The following is a 19,999-nucleotide window of genomic DNA, read 5'->3' on the forward strand; positions in this document are numbered from 1 at the left end:
GTATGTAATTTAATTCCGCATATAAGTTATAGATGCTACCTAAAAAGGAAAAGGAGAAGGCAAGCAAAGCATGTCAGGAGAAAGGGCTGGGCATGGTGCCCCACACATGTAATCCCAGCCTTTGAGGCTGAAGCAGGAAGATCACAGTGAGTTCCAAGCCAGCCTCAATTAGATAGCAAGACCCTATCTCAAAAACAAAATCAAAAAAGCAAACAAAAAAAAAGAACAGAAAAAGCACTAAACAGCGACATGAAAGGCTTTGAAAATATAAACCTCACTGATAAAGGCAAATATATAGACAACTGTATCACCTGCAAGAGTAACGTATACATTACTTTTAATACTAGTATAGAAGACAAAAGTATCCTTTAAAATGTTAACAGATACATAAAAGCATGATTTGCAACATGAGTAACAATCTGTATCTATGGGGAAAGGGAAAACTCTGAAGTTTCTGTATGTAATTTAACACAGCATATAAGTTATAGATGCTACCTAAAGAGTAACGTACATTCCTTTTAATACTAGTATAGAAGACAAAAGTATCCTTTAAAATGTTAACAGATACATAAAAGCATGATTTGCAACATGAGTAACAATCTGTATCTATGGGGAAAGGGAAAACTCTGAAGTTTCTGTATGTAATTTAACACAGCATATAAGTTATAGATGCTACCTAAAAAGGAAATGGAGAAGGCAATCAAAGCATGTCAGGAGAAAGGGCTGGGCGTGGTGCCCCACACATGTAATCCCAGCCCTTGAGGCTGAAGCAGGAAGATCACAGTGAGTTCCAGGCCAGCCTGAACTACATAGCAAGACCCTATCTCAAAAACAAAATCAAAAAAGCAAACAAAAAAAAAAGAAAAGAAAAAGCACTAAAGAGCAACATGAAAGCCTTTGAAAATATAAACCTCCCTGATAAAAGCAAATATATAGACAACTGTATCACCTGCAAGAGTATCATACAAATCGCTTTTAATGCTAGTATAGAAAACAAAAGTATCCTTTAAAATGTTAACAGATACATAAAAGCATGATTTGTAACATGAGTAACAATCTGTATCTGTGGGTAAAGGGAAAAGTATGAAGTTTCTGTATGTAATTTAACACAGCATGTAAGTTATAGATGCTAGCTACAAAACAAAAGGAGAAGGCAATCAAAGCATGTCAGGAGAAAGGGCTGGGCATGGTGCCCCACACAGGTAATCCCAGCCGTTGAGGTTGAAGCAGGAAGATCACAGTGAGTTCCAGGCCAGTCTGAACTACATAGCAAGACCCTATCTCAAAAAACAAAATCAAAAATGCAAACAAACAAAAAAAAGGAAAAGCACTAAACAGCAACATGAAAGGCTTTGAAAATATAAACCTCACTGATAAAGGCAAATACATAGACAACTGTATCACCTGCAAGAGTAACGTATACATCGCTTTTAATGCTAGTGTCAAAGAAAAAAAAGTATCCTTTAAAATGTTAACAGACACATGAAAGCATGATTTGTAACATGAGTAACAATCTGTATCTATGGGCAAGGGAAAAGTATGAAGTTTCTGTATGTAATTTAACTCAGCATATAAGTTATAGATGCTACCTACAAAAGAAAAGGAGAAGGCAATCAAAGCATGTCAGGAGAAAGGGCTGGGCGTGGTGCCCCACACATGTAATCCCAGCCCTTGAGGCTGAAGCAGGAAGATCACAGTGAGTTCCAGGCCAGCCTGAACTACATAGCAAGACACTATCTCAAAAACAAAATCAAAAAAGCAAACAAACAAAGAAAAGAAAAAGCACTAAACAGCAACATGAAAGGCTTTGAAAATATAAACCTCACTGATAAAGGCAAATATATAGACAACTGTACCACCTGCAAGAGTAACGTATACATCGCTTTTAATGCTAGTGTAGAAGAAAAAAGCATCCTTTAAAATGTTAACAGATACATAAAAGCATGATTTGTAACATGAGCAACAATCTGTATCTATGGGGAAAGGGAAAACTATGAAGTTCCTGTATGTAATTTAGCTCAGCATATAAGTTATAGATGCTACCTCCAAAAGAAAAGGAAAAGGCAATCAAAGCATGTCAGGAGAAAGGGCTGAGCGTGGTGCCCCACACATGTAATCCCAGCCCTTGAGGCTGAAGCAGGAAGATCACAGTGAGTTCCAGGCCAGCCAGAACTACATAGCAAGACCCTGTCTCAAAAAACAAAATTAAAAAAGCCAAAAAAAAAAAGAAAAGCACTAAACAGCAACACGAAAGGCTTTGAAAATATAAACCTCACTGATAAAGGGAAATACATAGACAACTGTATCACCTGCAAGAGTAACATATACATCGCTTTTAATGCTAGTGTCGAAGAAAAAAGTATCCTTTAAAATGTTAACAGATACATAAAAGCATGATTTGTAACATGAGTAACACTCTGTATCTATGGGGAAAGGGAAAGCTATGAAGTTTCTGTATGTAATTTAACTCAGCATATAAGTTATAGATGCTACCTGCAAAAGAAAAGGAGAACGCAATCAAAGCATGTCAGGACAAAGGGCTGGGCGTGGTGCCCCACACATGTAATCCCAGCCCTTGAGGCTGAAGCAGGATGATCACAGTGAGTTCCAGGCCAGCCTGAACTACATAGCAAGACCCTATCTCAAAAACAAAATCAAAAAAGCAAACAAAAAAAAAAGAAAAGAAAAAGCACTAAAGAGCAACATGAAAGCCTTTGAAAATATAAACCTCCCTGATAAAAGCAAATATATAGACAACTGTATCACCTGCAAGAGTATCATACAAATCGCTTTTAATGCTAGTATAGAAAACAAAAGTATCCTTTAAAATGTTAACAGATACATAAAAGCATGATTTGTAACATGAGTAACAATCTGTATCTGTGGGTAAAGGGAAAAGTATGAAGTTTCTGTATGTAATTTAACACAGCATGTAAGTTATAGATGCTAGCTACAAAACAAAAGGAGAAGGCAATCAAAGCATGTCAGGAGAAAGGGCTGGGCATGGTGCCCCACACAGGTAATCCCAGCCGTTGAGGTTGAAGCAGGAAGATCACAGTGAGTTCCAGGCCAGTCTGAACTACATAGCAAGACCCTATCTCAAAAAACAAAATCAAAAATGCAAACAAACAAAAAAATTATAGATGCTAGCTACAAAACAAAAGGAGAAGGCAATCAAAGCATGTCAGGAGAAAGGGCTGGGCATGGTGCCCCACACAGGTAATCCCAGCCGTTGAGGTTGAAGCAGGAAGATCACAGTGAGTTCCAGGCCAGTCTGAACTACATAGCAAGACCCTATCTCAAAAAACAAAATCAAAAATGCAAACAAACAAAAAAAAGGAAAAGCACTAAACAGCAACATGAAAGGCTTTGAAAATATAAACCTCACTGATAAAGGCAAATACATAGACAACTGTATCACCTGCAAGAGTAACGTATACATCGCTTTTAATGCTAGTGTCAAAGAAAAAAAAGTATCCTTTAAAATGTTAACAGACACATGAAAGCATGATTTGTAACATGAGTAACAATCTGTATCTATGGGCAAGGGAAAAGTATGAAGTTTCTGTATGTAATTTAACTCAGCATATAAGTTATAGATGCTACCTACAAAAGAAAAGGGGAAGGCAATCAAAGCATGTCAGGAGAAAGGGCTGGGCGTGGTGCCCCACACATGTAATCCCAGCCCTTGAGGCTGAAGCAGGAAGATCACAGTGAGTTCCAGGCCAGCCTGAACTACATAGCAAGACCCTATCTCAAAAACAAAATCAAAAAAGCAAACAAACAAAAAAAAGGAAAAGCACTAAACAGCAACATGAAAGGCTTTGAAAATATAAACCTCACTGATAAAGGCAAATATATAGACAACTGTACCACCTGCAAGAGTAACGTATACATCGCTTTTAATGCTAGTGTCAAAGAAAAAAAAGTATCCTTTAAAATGTTAACAGACACATGAAAGCATGATTTGTAACATGAGTAACAATCTGTATCTATGGGCAAGGGAAAAGTATGAAGTTTCTGTATGTAATTTAACTCAGCATATAAGTTATAGATGCTACCTACAAAAGAAAAGGGGAAGGCAATCAAAGCATGTCAGGAGAAAGGGCTGGGCGTGGTGCCCCACACATGTAATCCCAGCCCTTGAGGCTGAAGCAGGAAGATCACAGTGAGTTCCAGGCCAGCCTGAACTACATAGCAAGACCCTATCTCAAAAACAAAATCAAAAAAGCAAACAAAAAAAAAAAAGAAAAGAAAAAGCACTAAACAGCAACATGAAAGGCTTTGAAAATATAAACCTCACTGATAAAGGCAAATATATAGACAACTGTACCACCTGCAAGAGTAACGTATACATCGCTTTTAATGCTAGTGTAGAAGAAAAAAGCATCCTTTAAAATGTTAACAGATACATAAAAGCATGATTTGTAACATGAGCAACAATCTGTATCTATGGGGAAAGGGAAAACTATGAAGTTCCTGTATGTAATTTAGCTCAGCATATAAGTTATAGATGCTACCTCCAAAAGAAAAGGAAAAGGCAATCAAAGCATGTCAGGAGAAAGGGCTGAGCGTGGTGCCCCACACATGTAATCCCAGCCCTTGAGGCTGAAGCAGGAAGATCACAGTGAGTTCCAGGCCAGCCAGAACTACATAGCAAGACCCTGTCTCAAAAAACAAAATTAAAAAAGCCAAAAAAAAAAAGAAAAGCACTAAACAGCAACACGAAAGGCTTTGAAAATATAAACCTCACTGATAAAGGGAAATACATAGACAACTGTATCACCTGCAAGAGTAACATATACATCGCTTTTAATGCTAGTGTAGAAGAAAAAAGCATCCTTTAAAATGTTAACAGATACATAAAAGCATGATTTGTAACATGAGCAACAATCTGTATCTATGGGGAAAGGGAAAACTATGAAGTATCTGTATGTAATTTAATTCCGCATATAAGTTATAGATGCTACCTAAAAAGGAAAAGGAGAAGGCAATCAAAGCATGTCAGGAGAAAGGGCTGGGCGTGGTGCCCCACACATGTAATCCCAGCACTTGAGGGTGAAGGAGGAAGCTCACAGTGAGTTCCAGGCCAGCCTGAACTACATAGCAAGACCCTATCTCAAAAACAAAATCAAAAAAGCAAACAAAAAAAAAAAGAAAAGAAAAAGCACTAAAGAGCAACATGAAAGCCTTTGAAAATATAAACCTCACTGATAAAAGCAAATATATAGACAACTGTATCACCTGCAAGAGTAACATATAAATCGCTTTTAATGCTAGTATAGAGGACAAAAGTATCCTTTAAAATGTTAACAGATGCATAAAAGCATGAGTTGCAACATGAGTAACAATCTGTATCTATGGGGAAAGGGAAAAGTATGAAGTTTCTGTATGTAATTTAACTCAGCATATAAGTTATAGATGCTATACAAAAGAAAAGGAGAAGGCAATCAAAGCATGTCAGGAGAAAGGGCTGGGCGTGGTTCCCCACACATGTAATCCCAGCCCTTGAGGCTGAAGCAGGAAGATCACAGTGAGTTCCAGGCCAGCCTGAACTACATAGCAAGACCCTATCTCAAAAACAAAATCAAAGAAGCAAACAAAAAGAAAAGAAAAGAAAAAGCACTAAACAGCAACATGAAAGGCTTTGAAAATATAAACCTCACTGATAAAGGCAAATATATAGACAACTGTATCACCTGCAAGAGTAAGGTATACATCGCTTTTTATGCTAGTGTAGAAGAAAAAAGTATCCTTTAAAATGTTAACAGATACATAAAAGCATGATTTGTAACATGAGTAACAATCTGTGTCTGTGGGGAAAGGGAAAAGTATGAAGTTTCTGTATGTAATTTAACACAGCATGTAAGTTATAGATGCTACGTACAAAAGAAAAGGAGAAGGCAATCAAAGCATGTCAGGAGAAAGGGCTGGGCGTGGTACCCCACACATGTAATCCCAGCCCTTGAGACTGAAGCAAGAAGATCAAGGTGAGTTCAAGGCCAACCTGGACATATTCGGAGCCTGCTTGGTTTGAGAGAGAGAGAGAACGAGAGAGAGCAAGAGAACGCTACATGACAGAAACCAACCAAACCAAGCGTCTTTCCTATCAATTATTACATTAAACATAAATGGATATAACTCTAAATTGAAAAGACACAGGGTAACTAAGTGGATTTTTCAAAACATAAAATTCAAAAACATTCTGTCTACAGGAAACTTTAGATTTAAGGACAAAGATCAGTTGACAGTGGAATAAAAATGGATAATGATATTCCATGCAAATGATAACCAGAAAAAGCCCAAGTTCCTATAATACATGAGACTAGTCAAAAGCTGTTACAAAAGGCAAAGGCAAAGACATCAGTCAACTCACCAGGAAAACAGAATTGTAAATATACAACTATACAACTGGACAACATGGACAAACATAGGAGGCCTACATGGACAGAACTCAAAAGACAACAAAATAATACTGGAAGTTTCAATAACCCACCTGTTTTTCTCTTCTCATTTTCTGCTCTAACTTTCCTTACTTCTGTTAACTTTGGGCTTAGTTTGTACTTTTTCTAGGTTCCCTAATCTCTTCCCACCCACCCCCACACTGGAATCAAACACAGCGGTGCTCATTAAGTTGCCCAGGCTGGCCTAAACTTGTGATCCTCCTTCCTCAGCCTCCCAAGTACAGTAGGTATGCATAGGTGTTGACCACTATGCTCAGATCCCATTTTATTTCTTTTATGTTTTTGGGGGGATAAGAGTCGAGACAGGGTATTGCTAAATTTCCAAATTGGGCCCGAATCTGCCATTCTACTGCCTTGGCATCCACGGGCACTGGTATCACAGTTGTGCACTATAACCTCCAGAATTTGATTTTAAGACAGGCTCTCGCTAAGTAAATTGCCCAGGATGACCTAATATTTGCAATCCTCCTACCTCATGTTCCTGGGTACCTGGGATTACAGGTGTACACTATTGCACCTGGTGTTTCTTGAAGTTTTGAGTTGAGGGTGTTTTTTAAATGTTTTTTTTTTTTTTTGGTTTTTACTTTTTGCTTTGCAGTGCTGGAGACAGAGTTCTAGGGCCTTGAATATGCTAGGAACGAGCTCTATCACTGAGCTACATCCCCAGGCCCTGAGACCCCCCACACACACCAGGGATCAAACTTGTGTAGTCATTTACAGCTTAGTACTACTGTTTTATTTTCAGTTGGCTCAAGGTATTTCTAATTTTTTGTTTCCTCTTCGACCCTCTGTGTGTCGTTTAATTTTCACACAACTGTAAATTTTCCAGTTTTCCTTCCGGTATTGACTGCTAAACAGTTTTAGTCCATTGCGGTTGGAAAAGATATGCAGAATTTCAATCTTCTTAAATATTGGTAAAAAAAAATTTTTTGGTGACTTAACATGGGCTCTGTCCTAGAAAGTTTCATGTATGCTGGAGAAGCATGTGTATTCTTCTTCTGTTGAGTAGAATGTTCTGTATGTATCTGTCAGGTTCATTTGTTATACAGTTTTGTTCAATTCCTGTTTTCTTATTAATCTTCTGTTAAATTAGGGATGCTCAACTGTATCTGATAAAGAGTAAATACCTAGAATACTACATAATGAACTCCAACAACTTGACAGGAAAAAATACTAGACCAAAAATTGAGTAAAGAGCAAAGAACTTAAACATGACCATCAAAAGACCATTATTTCTACCAAAAAAGAAAAAAGAAAGTAATTATTAGGAAGAACGTGAAAAAACTGGCACTCCTGTGAACTGCTGATAATGTAAAATGATATAGCTACTATAGAAAACACTATGAAGGTTGCTCAAAAAATTTTAAAAAGGCCAGGCATAGTGGTACACACCTATAATCCCAGAACTTGGGAGGCTGAGGCAGGAGAATCACCTTGAGTTCGAGGCCAGCCTGGTACTTACTGCACAGTAAGTTCAAGGCCAGGCTGAACAACACGGAGAGATTCTGTTTCAAAAAATAAATAATTGATTAATTTTAAAAAAGAACCACCTTATGTTCTAGTAATCCCACTTCTGAGTATTTATCCAAAAGAATTAAAATCAAGATCTCAAATAGTTATCTCCAACTCCCATGTTCACTGCAGCATTACTCAAAACCAAGAGGGTGAAAACATCAACAGAAGAATGGTTAAAGAAAATGTATGATGTACATATATTATGCAATGGATTAATATTCAACCATAAAAAGGAAATCCTGTCAAGTGTTACGACATGGATGAAACTTGAAGACAGTCTTGAAGGAAACTAAGCTAGCCACAGAATGGCAAACATTACAGGATTCTACCTATACGAAACATCTACTGTATAGTCAAATACATAGAAGCAAAAAGCAGAATGGTCGTTACCAAGGGCTGGGCAAAGGGAAACATAAGTTACCATTTAATGGCTTTAAAAAAGATCTAGAGATCTCATGTACCATGATATGCTTATAGCTAAGAAATTGTATGGTTCACATAAGGTTAAGGTAGATCTCAAGTTATGTTTTTGGCTAGAGGTACAGTTCAGTGGTAGTTTGTATGCTGAGCATGCTTGAGGCCTTGAGCGGAATTCACAGCATCAGGGGCATGGTAACTGTGAAGTGATTGCAGTGAGTTGTTCTCCTCACCTCTCCTACAACTGCCTTCCTGCTAAGGGAAATCTCCACCCTGGGCCCTGTACTTGTTGGCTTTTAATCCAGTACCACTAGATCTTGCTTCCTAGCTCTACTTCAGATTTTATCTTCATCTTGACTTGGATGCCTGGTGGGCGTGACCAATGAAAAACCCAACCCTACAATCTTGGTCATCTTCCCCCCTAGAATTGAATGCAACTCAGATTTTATCTAATAGACAACTGTTCAAAAATCCAGCGCCAAAAAAAGAGCTGTTAATAATTTTATTAAATCCTAAGCCCAGGGCTGGTGGTGTAGCCCAGTGTCAGAACACTGGCTTAGCATGTTGAGGCCCTAGGTTCAACCCCTAGAATCTAAAAAGAAACAAAAAAATGAACCCAAAGTACACGTGTTTTTTTTTAATGTCGTTTTAGTAATCTAAGTGATAAAATGAAAAGCCTAAAGAATTTCTGCCATATATCAAAATACTTTGTCTACAGGAAAGGCATTTATGCAATTGTTTGAACTGTAAGCTGAACTGTCTTATTTTTAATGGAACATCATTTTTTTTTACTTGAAAGAATTACTGAAAAGCAAACTATGGTTTTATTCAGACTTAAGATCTCTGGCAAGCCATTTTCTTAAAAATGAACACTGAGTCTGTCACTTCACAGAAAATAGAGTATTTGTTGCCAAAGACAAATTTAAGCTTTCAAACAAAAACTAGAATTTTAGAAAACTTGTTAATACCACCATGGAATTGACTACCTACTTCCTAATTCATAAAGACTTTCCTGATGAGCTCAGTGATGACAGTAAAAAATGTATTTTTGATATTATACAAAGAAGTGTATTAATACTGTGTTTGAAAGAGCTATATAATTCATTGAACCAAAATTTTCCAATTAACCAATACATGATGTTGCAAAATAATACACAGGTAAAAGATCTACTCCAAGTAAAAGAGAAACAAAAGGACTTTAATTTAATAAAGTACAAAAAGTTCACTAATGTGGTTTCAAATTTCATGTTAAAACAAACTATCAAGAAATTGCCACTGGGGAGCTGGGTTGTGATGCTACGCACCTGTAATCCCAGCTACTCAGGAGGCTGAGGCAGGAAGATCACAAGTTCAAGGCCAGACTAGGTAACTTACTGAAAGGCTGTTTCCAAAAAAAAATTTTAAGGGATGTGGGTGTAGCTCAGTGCTCCTTTGATTCAATCAATCCCCATGACTGGGAAGAAAAAAGAAAAGGAAGAGAAGGAAGGAAAGCAAGAAAAACAAACTGCCACTGGGGGGTGGGAATCTGTGGGTTACTTGAGTCCAGAAGTTTTAGACCAGCCTGGAAAACATACTGACAACTTTTCAGGAAGGAGGGAACTAGGATGAAAGAACAAACTGCCACTTGACAGAATTTTGACATGACATCAAAGAATGTGCATAGTCACCCAAAAAGGCTAACAAAACTCTTTCCCTTGCCAACTACAGTGGTATCTTAGTTCACGAACTTAATTTGTTCTACAATTTTGGAAAAGATGGCCATGTTTGTGTTTGTGTGAAAAAGCTGACCATGGTTGTATTTGTCACCCAATGCAGAGTTTGCAAACAAAAACAAAATTTTGCCAAATGCTTGTTTGTGAACCAAACTGCAAACAAAATAATTCATGAACCAAGGTACCACTGTACTTATCTGTGTGAGACTAAATTTTCTTCATATATTTCAACCCCAACAACATACTGCAAACTGCAAACCCGTACCTCACAGCAAAAATCACTAACAGGTATAAGGCTCAAAAATGAAACAGTAATTAAGATTTCAGAATATTATAGAAAGATAGCTTCCTTAAACTTGGAATCAGGAGACTGCTTAAACACAAAAAGTCATGAATCACAAAGCAAATGATGGATCAATCTGACTCTACTAAAATGAAAAATGTCTGTTCATCCAAAGTCACCAATATGAGAGTGGCTAGGCAAGCCAAAGAATAAAAAAAAAAACAACTATTACAACATACACAGTGTAACCCACAAAGGGCTCAAATACAGCCTATATAAGGAACTCCTACAAATAAAAGGAAAAAAAACAAAAACAACTCCACAGCATTATAGGCAAGCAATGCGAAGAGGTCCTTCAGACAAAGAAAAACTCCAAATGACCAAATGCAGCTAACCTAGGATCCCAAGTCCCTGTTTGGACATCAACTGCTGGTCTCAGGTTCCTCCCTCTCCAGGCACCACCCATAGGGAGGCAGCCCACTCCTCCCACCCAGGCGCCACTTGTGAGGGACCTAGACGGGCTACTCTGTTCTCCCTAACTCAGAGGCAAACAAGGATAACAAAGAGACACTAAGTCAATTAAACAGGTAAGCGGCCAGGGGGCTCTTGCCTCTAGTGGGCAGAGGAGCCTCCAGCACCTGGCTCATCTTACCTTTAGTCACCCAAACACATTCAAGCAATCAAAGTAACATAAAATTCATCTGTTTCCAATATCCATTGTCCATGATCAGGGAAACAACTAAATTTCAGCTGTCCTAACTTTTCCTTAGACTCTGCAATATGCCATCACTCCTGAGTGGTCTTTCTCCTTTGTGTTTACAGAGAAGGCCAATTAGGTCTCAATTCTCCTTTAGTCTCCCACAACCAATAACATGGTTAATGAAAATATAAGCCATAATAAAATATCATCACATGTCATATTAACAAAAATGTTTAAGTTTGACGGTATCCAACATTAATGAAGATGTGAGGGCCGGGGATTTAGCTCAGTGGTTCTAGCACCTGCCTTGCAAGTGCAAGGACCCAAGTTCGATCCCCGGTACCAAAAAAAAAAAAAGGCCGGGGATTTAACTCAGTGGTTCCACTGCCTGCCTCGCAAGCACAAGGTCCCAAGTTCAATCCCTGATACCAAACAACATTAATGAAGATGTGAAAGATCAACTCACACTGTTGGTAGGAATGCATAAAGAAATAGTATGGCACTAATACAGCTGAAGTTAATTAAGTGTAATCTATAACCCAGCACACCTACACTTGAGGGTATACTCCAAATTTGGCTTGTATGCAAGACAGTTATGTAAGAAAGTTTCTATTGGCACTGTTAGTGGCTGAAAATATTTTTAAATGCTCATCAATAGCATAAGAAATAAAGTGTATAGTTTTACAATGGAACATCATGAAACTAGAAAACAAATGAACTACAACAACACAGATGGATCCTAAAGACATAATTGTTGAGCAAAAGCAACCAGACACAATAGAACACATTACATTTGTATGAAGCTCAAAGACAAACTTACTAGTTAAACTGTAAAGAGATGCAAGGAAGAAGAAAACCTTAAGTACCTTGATAATGGTTACCACAAAGGAGGTGGGGAGGCTTTGATCAGAAAGGTAATGTTGCCTTGACCTGAGTGTTAAGTATTTGTGCATTTATAGCAATACTTTAAGCTATACATTTAGGTTTTATGCATTTTGTCTTTGTTAAATTTCATTATTTAGAAAAATCATTCTTCTTACACGTTGCACAAGGCTTTTAAAAAAAACAACAAATGCATACACAAACATTACTTACTCTTTTATATCTAGCTGTCCTATTTCTAGTCCATGAAACAATTTTAAGACTTACAGAATCTCCTTATAAATCATATCTGAGGCCAAATATGATCCCACACTACCATGATCAACAGAAAGATTATCTACTTTGCAGATTACCAATACCCTCGCAGCTCACCTCTGTCATTTGATTAATATTCCATCATCAGGATGAGCAGGAGAAGGTTGTTAGTCAACAGAATCAACGTTTTCTAGTTAACAATTCACTTGCAGATCTTACAACATTATTTTCAAAACCAAAGAATAAAAAATCTACTGGGGGCTGGGCGTGGTGGCAGTACTTGGCAGTAATCACAGTACTTGGGAGGCTGAGGCAGGAGGTTAACCTATAGTTCGAGGCCAGCCCTAGGCTACACCCTGAGTTCAGAATTATAGAGTGAGACCATGTCTCGACACCCACCACAGAAGGCCACTGGGAAGCAATTTTAAATCCTCACACATTTGAAAAGCTTGTTTAAAGTTTTTAACCACCTCTCAGATGAAAAAAAAAATTCAACAGCTAGTAGAGGATTTTGAATGTTCTCAGAACTATAAGGTGGTAAATACACCATCTACTCTGATCTGATTATTACACATAGTATACATGTACTAAAACATTATGTTGTACCCACAAATATGTACAACTGCTACGTGTCTATTTAAAATAAAGACCTACTTTAAAAAACAATTTTTCAGTGGTGTTACACTTTGCCTGGCAAGTGCAAGGTCCTGAGTTCAATTTCCAGTATGGGGGGATTTTTTTAAAAACAGCAATTTTTCAGAGAGCACTTTATAAGCAATAAAATTAAGTTTGATCCGAAACACTTTGAACCACTTTCCTGGAGAAGGTCTTTCAAGGGGTTAAAAACACTAGTTAAGCTTCTAATTTCATAAAACATTAAACCTACCACAAGCTAATCTAGAATATAAAACACAATCAATCTTCCCTCTAACAGGCAACAGACATAACATTTGCTTCAGACTACCTTTAGAGACTGTAAGAAAAAAAAAAGCCTGCCATTTAGCTCTTTTATTGAGAGTAAGTATATGAGTATCAAAACTGTTTCGATATTTACTATGAAGTATTAAAACAATTCCTCCCCACACCCACGGTCCCTATAGGTTGAATTCCTTTTAAAATACAATAGCAGGAAATGTCAAGTCTTTGAGAAGAGAACATTAACAGAATCAGGTACAGCATCTCATCTCTCCCTTTGTGCTCAAGCTAGTAAAATGCAAGGTCAAATATTCCTTCTTATACAAAGTTTAATTTTTTTAAAAATTCCTTTTTATGGCAAATAAATTTGCTTCCTCATATTTTTAATAGCTTCATGTTCTGCCTATTTTAACAATAAATACACATCTCATTCAATAATCTTTCCAATGCTTGGGGGGCAAAGGCTGCATCAGTGTTCCAAACTACCTATGTTAGTCACTATTACATAAATTTCAAACAATTGAAATATGATTCTAGACTGTTAGTCACTAGGACACAAACAATATTCTTTAGGATGATAATATCTTCATGAGTATTAATATCTTAAGGATTTGTTCAAATTGTATACAGAATCATTAATGGGTTATAATATTTAGGCAATTCACTTCTATAACAGATACTCATATTTCACTACTATAAAAGATGATTTCTTAGTTATGAGAGAAAAATAGAATTTCCCCAAATAAGTAATGTAAATTTATCTATTCTCCATAAGCAACCCACTAAGAGCAGCAGTATTTTTAAAGAAATAATTGTTTTTGAATGCTGCATTTGTCTTACTATACATCTACCTGTAAGCTAACCTAAATTATTGAAGTGGCAGGCAAACAAAACAATCTCCAACAGTTGCCTATTTTAATATGCCTTTAAAAAATAACAGAATTTCCTGCCTTGGTCCAAATTCTAATTATTTTAGTTCCTTAATAACATCCAAAGGCTAGGTATGATGCCTGTAATCCCAACACTCAGAAGACTGAGGCAGGAGGATCGCCATGAGTCTGGGGCCAGCCTGATACAGCAAAACCCTGTCTCAAAAAAAAAAAACAAAACATCAAATTTTGAGTTTACCAGTACTCACTCCTGAAACAGACTTGAGCTACTGTGGAGATGCTGTGTTGGGTCCTTGAAAATAAGGACAGAATTTACCTTACATCAAATATCTGGGGAAAACTGAATAAAATGTCTTACATTCTTCCAAGGACTTCAGAATTAACATGGATATTTAGCTTTTCACTTTTTTCCCCGCCCCCATTTCCCAATAAAAGGAAACAAAATACAAGTCTAACCTACTTGATTATGCTCATTCACCTGGCTTCACCTATAAACAGTTTATGTTCATCTATGTCTCAATTAATTCTTAAAAAACAAGATAAAAGAAAACTTTATATATGTTCTTAACCAAAGTGCTACCTCAATTATCAGTGTTAAAAGAAAGACATAGACCACAAAAATGAATAATGAGCCAAAGTAATTGTCTTGTAGAAACATGCATTTGTGAACAGGAAATGTTTTTTTTAAAAAACAAATTAACAGAAGTTCATGCATGTACAGTAGGAAAAAGCACAAATATATACATAGCTCTTACTCTACCTTAACATTTAAGCATTATGAAATATTTTTTAAACAGAGAAAGCAGTAGCCTGGGTAAGTTTCAGCTGAACTTTGAGCAACTCTTGGGGAAAAAAACTCAACAACCAAGACCAAAATTTCTATCTCCCCTCTTGCTTATTTCCAAGAAATTCAGATCAAACAATTATTGAAGATCCAAATGTACTAAGTTCTGGGATGTCTAAAATTATTTAGTAGCAGCAGCAGAAGAATGGCATCCAAAACATTTGGCAATTAAATTCTAAAACATTTTATTAGCTACCAATAATCAATTACACAAGATCTAACAAAATTTCTAACTTGGATAAATTTTTTTACAAAGAAATTCTTCCAAAAAAAAAAGACGATACTCAATAAATTAAAACACTTCAAAATTAGATCAAGTATATTAAGGTTGCGATAATGAAATACTAAGCTCACCGTGTTTATGATTTGTATTAAAAATTCTCCACTGGATCTCCGCCACAGTAAATGCAAGTGTATTATCTAAATCACGGGCAAGTCCTATGGTTAACACGAAACACTCAAGAAACTAGCACTTAATTCCAAAATTAAGGTGACTAAATCCATTATCTTACATATGTATAGAATTTCAAAGTTTGCATTCAATGTGAAATTTCTAATTATCAGAAAGAACATTTGTATTAATGTTTTGTCAGTTCTCTTCTGCCCTTCTGATCAAAGATCATTTTAGGAGTTCTATAATTTAACATTACAAATATAATCAGTATCTCTGAACATTATAGGGTAGCTAAGTATGCAATGGTGGACCATTCTTACAGACAAAATGCAATTCTACTTTTCAGCTTAATTACCTAACAAAACTTACTCTTCAAAGCCAAGACCTTTTATTTAGAAGCTGCTTTCAATGTGTCACAATTAAGAATTTGCCTTCTTAGAAAGTTATAAAATGTTCCATATATTTCATGTTGCTTTTAACATGATGACATTGAAGCTGACTACCATTCCCAGAATAGATTTTAAGCTGCTGGTAATAAGTGACAGACAAGAAATGAAGTCAAAAGCTCATGAAATCTATCTTACGTTTTTTAAAAGACAATTTTCTGTCACTAAAACTCAGCTGCTAATTTCTCTTTAAAAAGAAAAATCCACAAAAGATGCATTTTTTTTTTTTTGGTTTTTTAAGACAGGGTCTCACTATGTAGTTGAGACTGACCTGGAATTCACTATGTAGCCCAGGCTGGTCTTGAACTCACAGCGATCCTCCTGCCTCAGCCTCCCCCGAGTGCTGGGATTACAGACATGAGCCACCACACTCGGCTTAAAGATACAATTTTAATAACAAATAATATTCCAGGCCAGGGATGTAGCTCAGTGTTATGGTGCCAGCCTGGCAAGTGCAAGGTCTGAGTTCGATTCCCAGTATAGGGGGAAAAAAATCATATTCCACAAGCCAAATCTCCAAGTGGATTCACTAATAATTTGGCGGCACTATACATTTGGCTTTAATTATTTTCTGTTGCCCTTTTATATTTTAGAGACTCTGTTGACAGACAAAGGGAAGGATTTTTTGTAATTCATTAACAAAACCATTTGTTCTGTTCAACAAAATGAAAATGTTAACATCTACCTTTTAGCAAGGTACAAAACCTCCCAAGTTAGGTTATATGCAATAAAATTTTCATAGAAGGAAAAGAGGTCAAATAAATAAAATTTAAGTATTGGATAGTGATGTGTTTAACTAAAAAATACTGTATTGTCATATAATTAAAAATTCTCTTTATACAACAGAATATAATTATAAAACTGGCTATACTAAGTTGGATCTACTATAATTCAAACCACATTCCACAAGCTATGCAATAACTACATACATCTATAAGTACTAACAATAGTCATAAAGTAGCTCTTCTAACACAGGAACTAAGACAGGCAGCACAAATCATGTAAATATCCACAAAGGAAACTATTTTAACTAGTTATTTTGACCACCTACATCACTTAGTTTTTCTTCAACCACTCATCACCAGTCAAAAGCCAAGCAGAATTTCATCTACTAGCCAGAACACCTGTCATTCTAAGGTGAAAGCAATAATAGTAACTGTCAAAAACAGAAGCTTGGGCTGAGGGCGTACCTTAAAAAATGCAGCTAGAAGAAGGAAACTGAGGAACCTAAAAAAAAACGACAGAGCCTACATAAATAAGTAGAGTTTAAAAGTAAACAAAACAATAAATTGGTTTATCAGTTTGGGGGAGTTTACCCTAAGATAAAGATAATGATCATGATTGACTTACTTCCCATACAGCCTTCCTGCATAGGAGAGACCATGAAAGCTATTCATTCAGCAGCATATACAAGGATTTGAAAAATTTTCCCAACATTCAAAAATGAATATGTATCAAACCTGTTGTTTAATAAACCCATAAGCACTTATAGCATATGCTGGAGGGAGGTGAGATGTTGAACCAAAGAAAGAGAGTTTGTATTCTTCAAGGGCCTCTCAATTCATTAGTGTACAAGAGTAAATACACATGAAAGAGAACAATTAATTGCTAACCTGAGGAGTACAGACTTTAAGCGCAAGAGCTGTCCTGAGAAGTTTAAATATTCTAAAGGCTGTAATAATATTACTTTTAATAGCTATCACTTGAGCACTTACTATAAGCCAAGTGCTTTACAGGCATTAGTCTTCACAACAATCCTTTCAGAGTACTTATTATTTCCAATTTACTCAAGGGGAAACAAAGTGGTTAAAGAACTTACCCAAGGTCACTCAGCTAGTTAAGTGGCTAAAATAGCCGCTTATTCACTCAATCCAATTCTAGAGCTCACAATGTTAAGTTTCACAAAACAGTGTTGGGGGCGCGAGGATATATATATATACCGAGTAGCAACACTAAGCGCAAGATCACACAACGAGTTCCAGGCTCTTGCTTTCAAGTAAGAAAGTAACAAAGATGCATAGCATCTTCAACACTAGCAGCTGTAAACTCGCTACTCAAAGAGTGAAATGCGGAAAGGAGAAACAAAATAACTTTTAACAAGTGTCAATGTCAAGCGGGATTCAGCTTGAACTCCAAAAGCTAGTCAGAGAAGGAAATTACAACCAAATTATGTTGTTAAATCAGTGGTTTTGTTGCTTAAACGATTTTTTTCCCCCCGGAAAAGGGGAATGGAGCGCTGAAAATCGGGGTGAGGAAACCGCGAGTATGGCAAGTTGCTGTTCCGTATTACACGGGGGCAGGGAGGAGGAGTAAGTTTTATGACTAATGGGAACGTGTTACCCTAGGTTCTCAAGAAGCTTGGAGAGCTGCCAAACTAGTTACAGTCCCAGGACAAAATGGGGCTCGGGAAACATTTAGTGACGAAAGTTGACTCCAACCCGAAATAGCTCTAAGGTGAAAAGACAAGCCAAAAAAAAAAAAAAAAAAAAAAAAAAAAGCCGATGGGGCTCCGCGGAAAGCGGCAAGTGCTGCCACACTTCCCCACGGCCCGCGGCGCTACGCAAGGCAGGGACAGTCCAAGACAACGCTCCCCGGGAGGAAGAGAGGTGCCAAGCAGGGATCTCAGCGACGCCCCGGGCTTCCTGGCGGCGGGCGGAGAGGAGGGGAAAAAGTCCGGGACGGTTTCCTCTCCTCAGACTTGGGGCAAAGGAGGTGCCAAGCTCCAAACTGCGGAATCAAACGGGTGCACAGTGAAGAAATGGGACAGAGAGCTATGGAAAGTCCGAATCGCCCCGGCGCAGACCCATAAAAAGAAAGGAGCCAAGAGAGCGCAAGGAAAGAAGGGGACAAAAAGAGATCCAGCAGGAGCGCGGAGAGCCGCAGGAGCGAAACGGGAGTTCTGCTAAGAGACTAAAGGAAGCCAGGCTACTGCAGGCAACCGGGATTTCAAAGAGGCCAGACTAGAAAAGGCGGTCAACCCGGTTACCGGGACTGATTGTCCCAGAGTTCGAAACTCCCAGACAACCATCCCCGCCCGCCGCCCGGGTGGGGGAGGGGGGCACATCTTCCCCCCAGCCTCCCACCACATTTGCGAGTGCTGCCGATACCCTAGCCCGGCCAGGCCGAGCGCCTGCCATTGGCCCGAATACTCACAATTCGCCTCTCCCTGATTTCTCCCAATTCTTTATCCACTCTGCGGGAACCACCACAGTTGCGGCCGCCATCTTCGCCTCACTAGTAACAGAAGCCCGGATGTGTGGCACGCGAGCAAGGGGGTCAAAGGGGAGCGCCGCCCACGAGGAATGCCGGGAGCTGCGAGTTCGATTTTTGATTTCCCGCCCCACTTTCTTCCCCAGCCTGCGGAAGCCCAGGGCCCGGCGACTAAGGAGGTGGCTGAGACCCGTGAGCCCCTTCGCGAAGGGACTACACGCTGGCCGCGCCCTCCACAGTCCCCGCCCTCACTCTCCTTTAAGACAGGGAAATGCCACCCCCAGGCCAACTCATAGCCTGTACCTTCCCCAGACCCCTAATTCAAACCCGTATTTTCCAAGCTTCTAGTATGTGCTAGACACTGGGGACAAAGAAACTACGTGTCAGGATGCTACCTACCCTCAACAGGCTCACAGTTTGTGAGACAGAAATATATACAAATAACAATATGCCTCTGCTAACAGCTGACAGGAATTAATCGGGAGAATGCAGCCATTCATTATTTGACAGGCAATGTGTTAACAAAAGGATACTATTTAACCCTCAGAAACACGGAATCCCTAAATTCGAATATGTTACTGTATCAGCCAAAATACAAAGTGAAACTTTAAGTAGAAACATCTTCTTTACATTATAAACTTAAGTATCTTTCCAAAAGATACTTATTGCAAAGGGGAAAGTAGAAACTTTACAAGTGGAAAGCATCACAGACATCATCCTATATGATGAAAATAAGTTTGCCCAGGTTTGGAGGAATAGTTCAACACTGCAAAAAAATAAATAAATAAATGCCCACAGAAGTAGAGCAAATGATTATGTGACTCCTGATGAGGTGCTAGAAAAGCCACTAGTCAGTTTTGTATTAGTATTAATCGTGCCCAAAATGAAAAATAAAACATAAAAATCATGCCCAAAATTTACATGATCTAAATTTAATCATGAAGGTGCATCAAACAGCTCATATTGAGGGACACTCTATAAAATTACTGGCTTGAAGGAAGACCTTGTCTCAAAATAAAAAAATAAAAAGGGCTGGAGGTTGTAGCTCAGTGGGAAGGCCCTGGGTTCAATC

General features: G+C 37.9%; 1 protein-coding gene across 3 annotated transcripts in view; it reads right to left on the minus strand.

Moving 5' to 3' along the window:
* The window catches only part of Thoc2 (THO complex 2), a 119,900-nt gene extending 100,826 nt beyond the window's left edge, over positions 1–19,074 (minus strand). For all 3 annotated transcript variants that reach the window (XM_033760164.1, XM_033760165.1, XM_033760163.1), the window contains exon 1: positions 18,871–19,074. In XM_033760164.1, the coding sequence (XP_033616055.1) occupies positions 18,871–18,941 (71 nt within the window). In that variant the 5' untranslated portion in view covers positions 18,942–19,074. The remainder of the gene's footprint in view (positions 1–18,870) is intronic.
* Positions 19,075–19,999: the final 925 nt, after the last annotated feature.

Source organism: Fukomys damarensis, unplaced genomic scaffold (genome assembly GCF_012274545.1).
Source record: "Fukomys damarensis isolate Sample0158 unplaced genomic scaffold, DMR_v1.0_HiC HiC_scaffold_39, whole genome shotgun sequence".
Taxonomy (NCBI): Eukaryota; Metazoa; Chordata; class Mammalia; order Rodentia; family Bathyergidae; genus Fukomys; species Fukomys damarensis.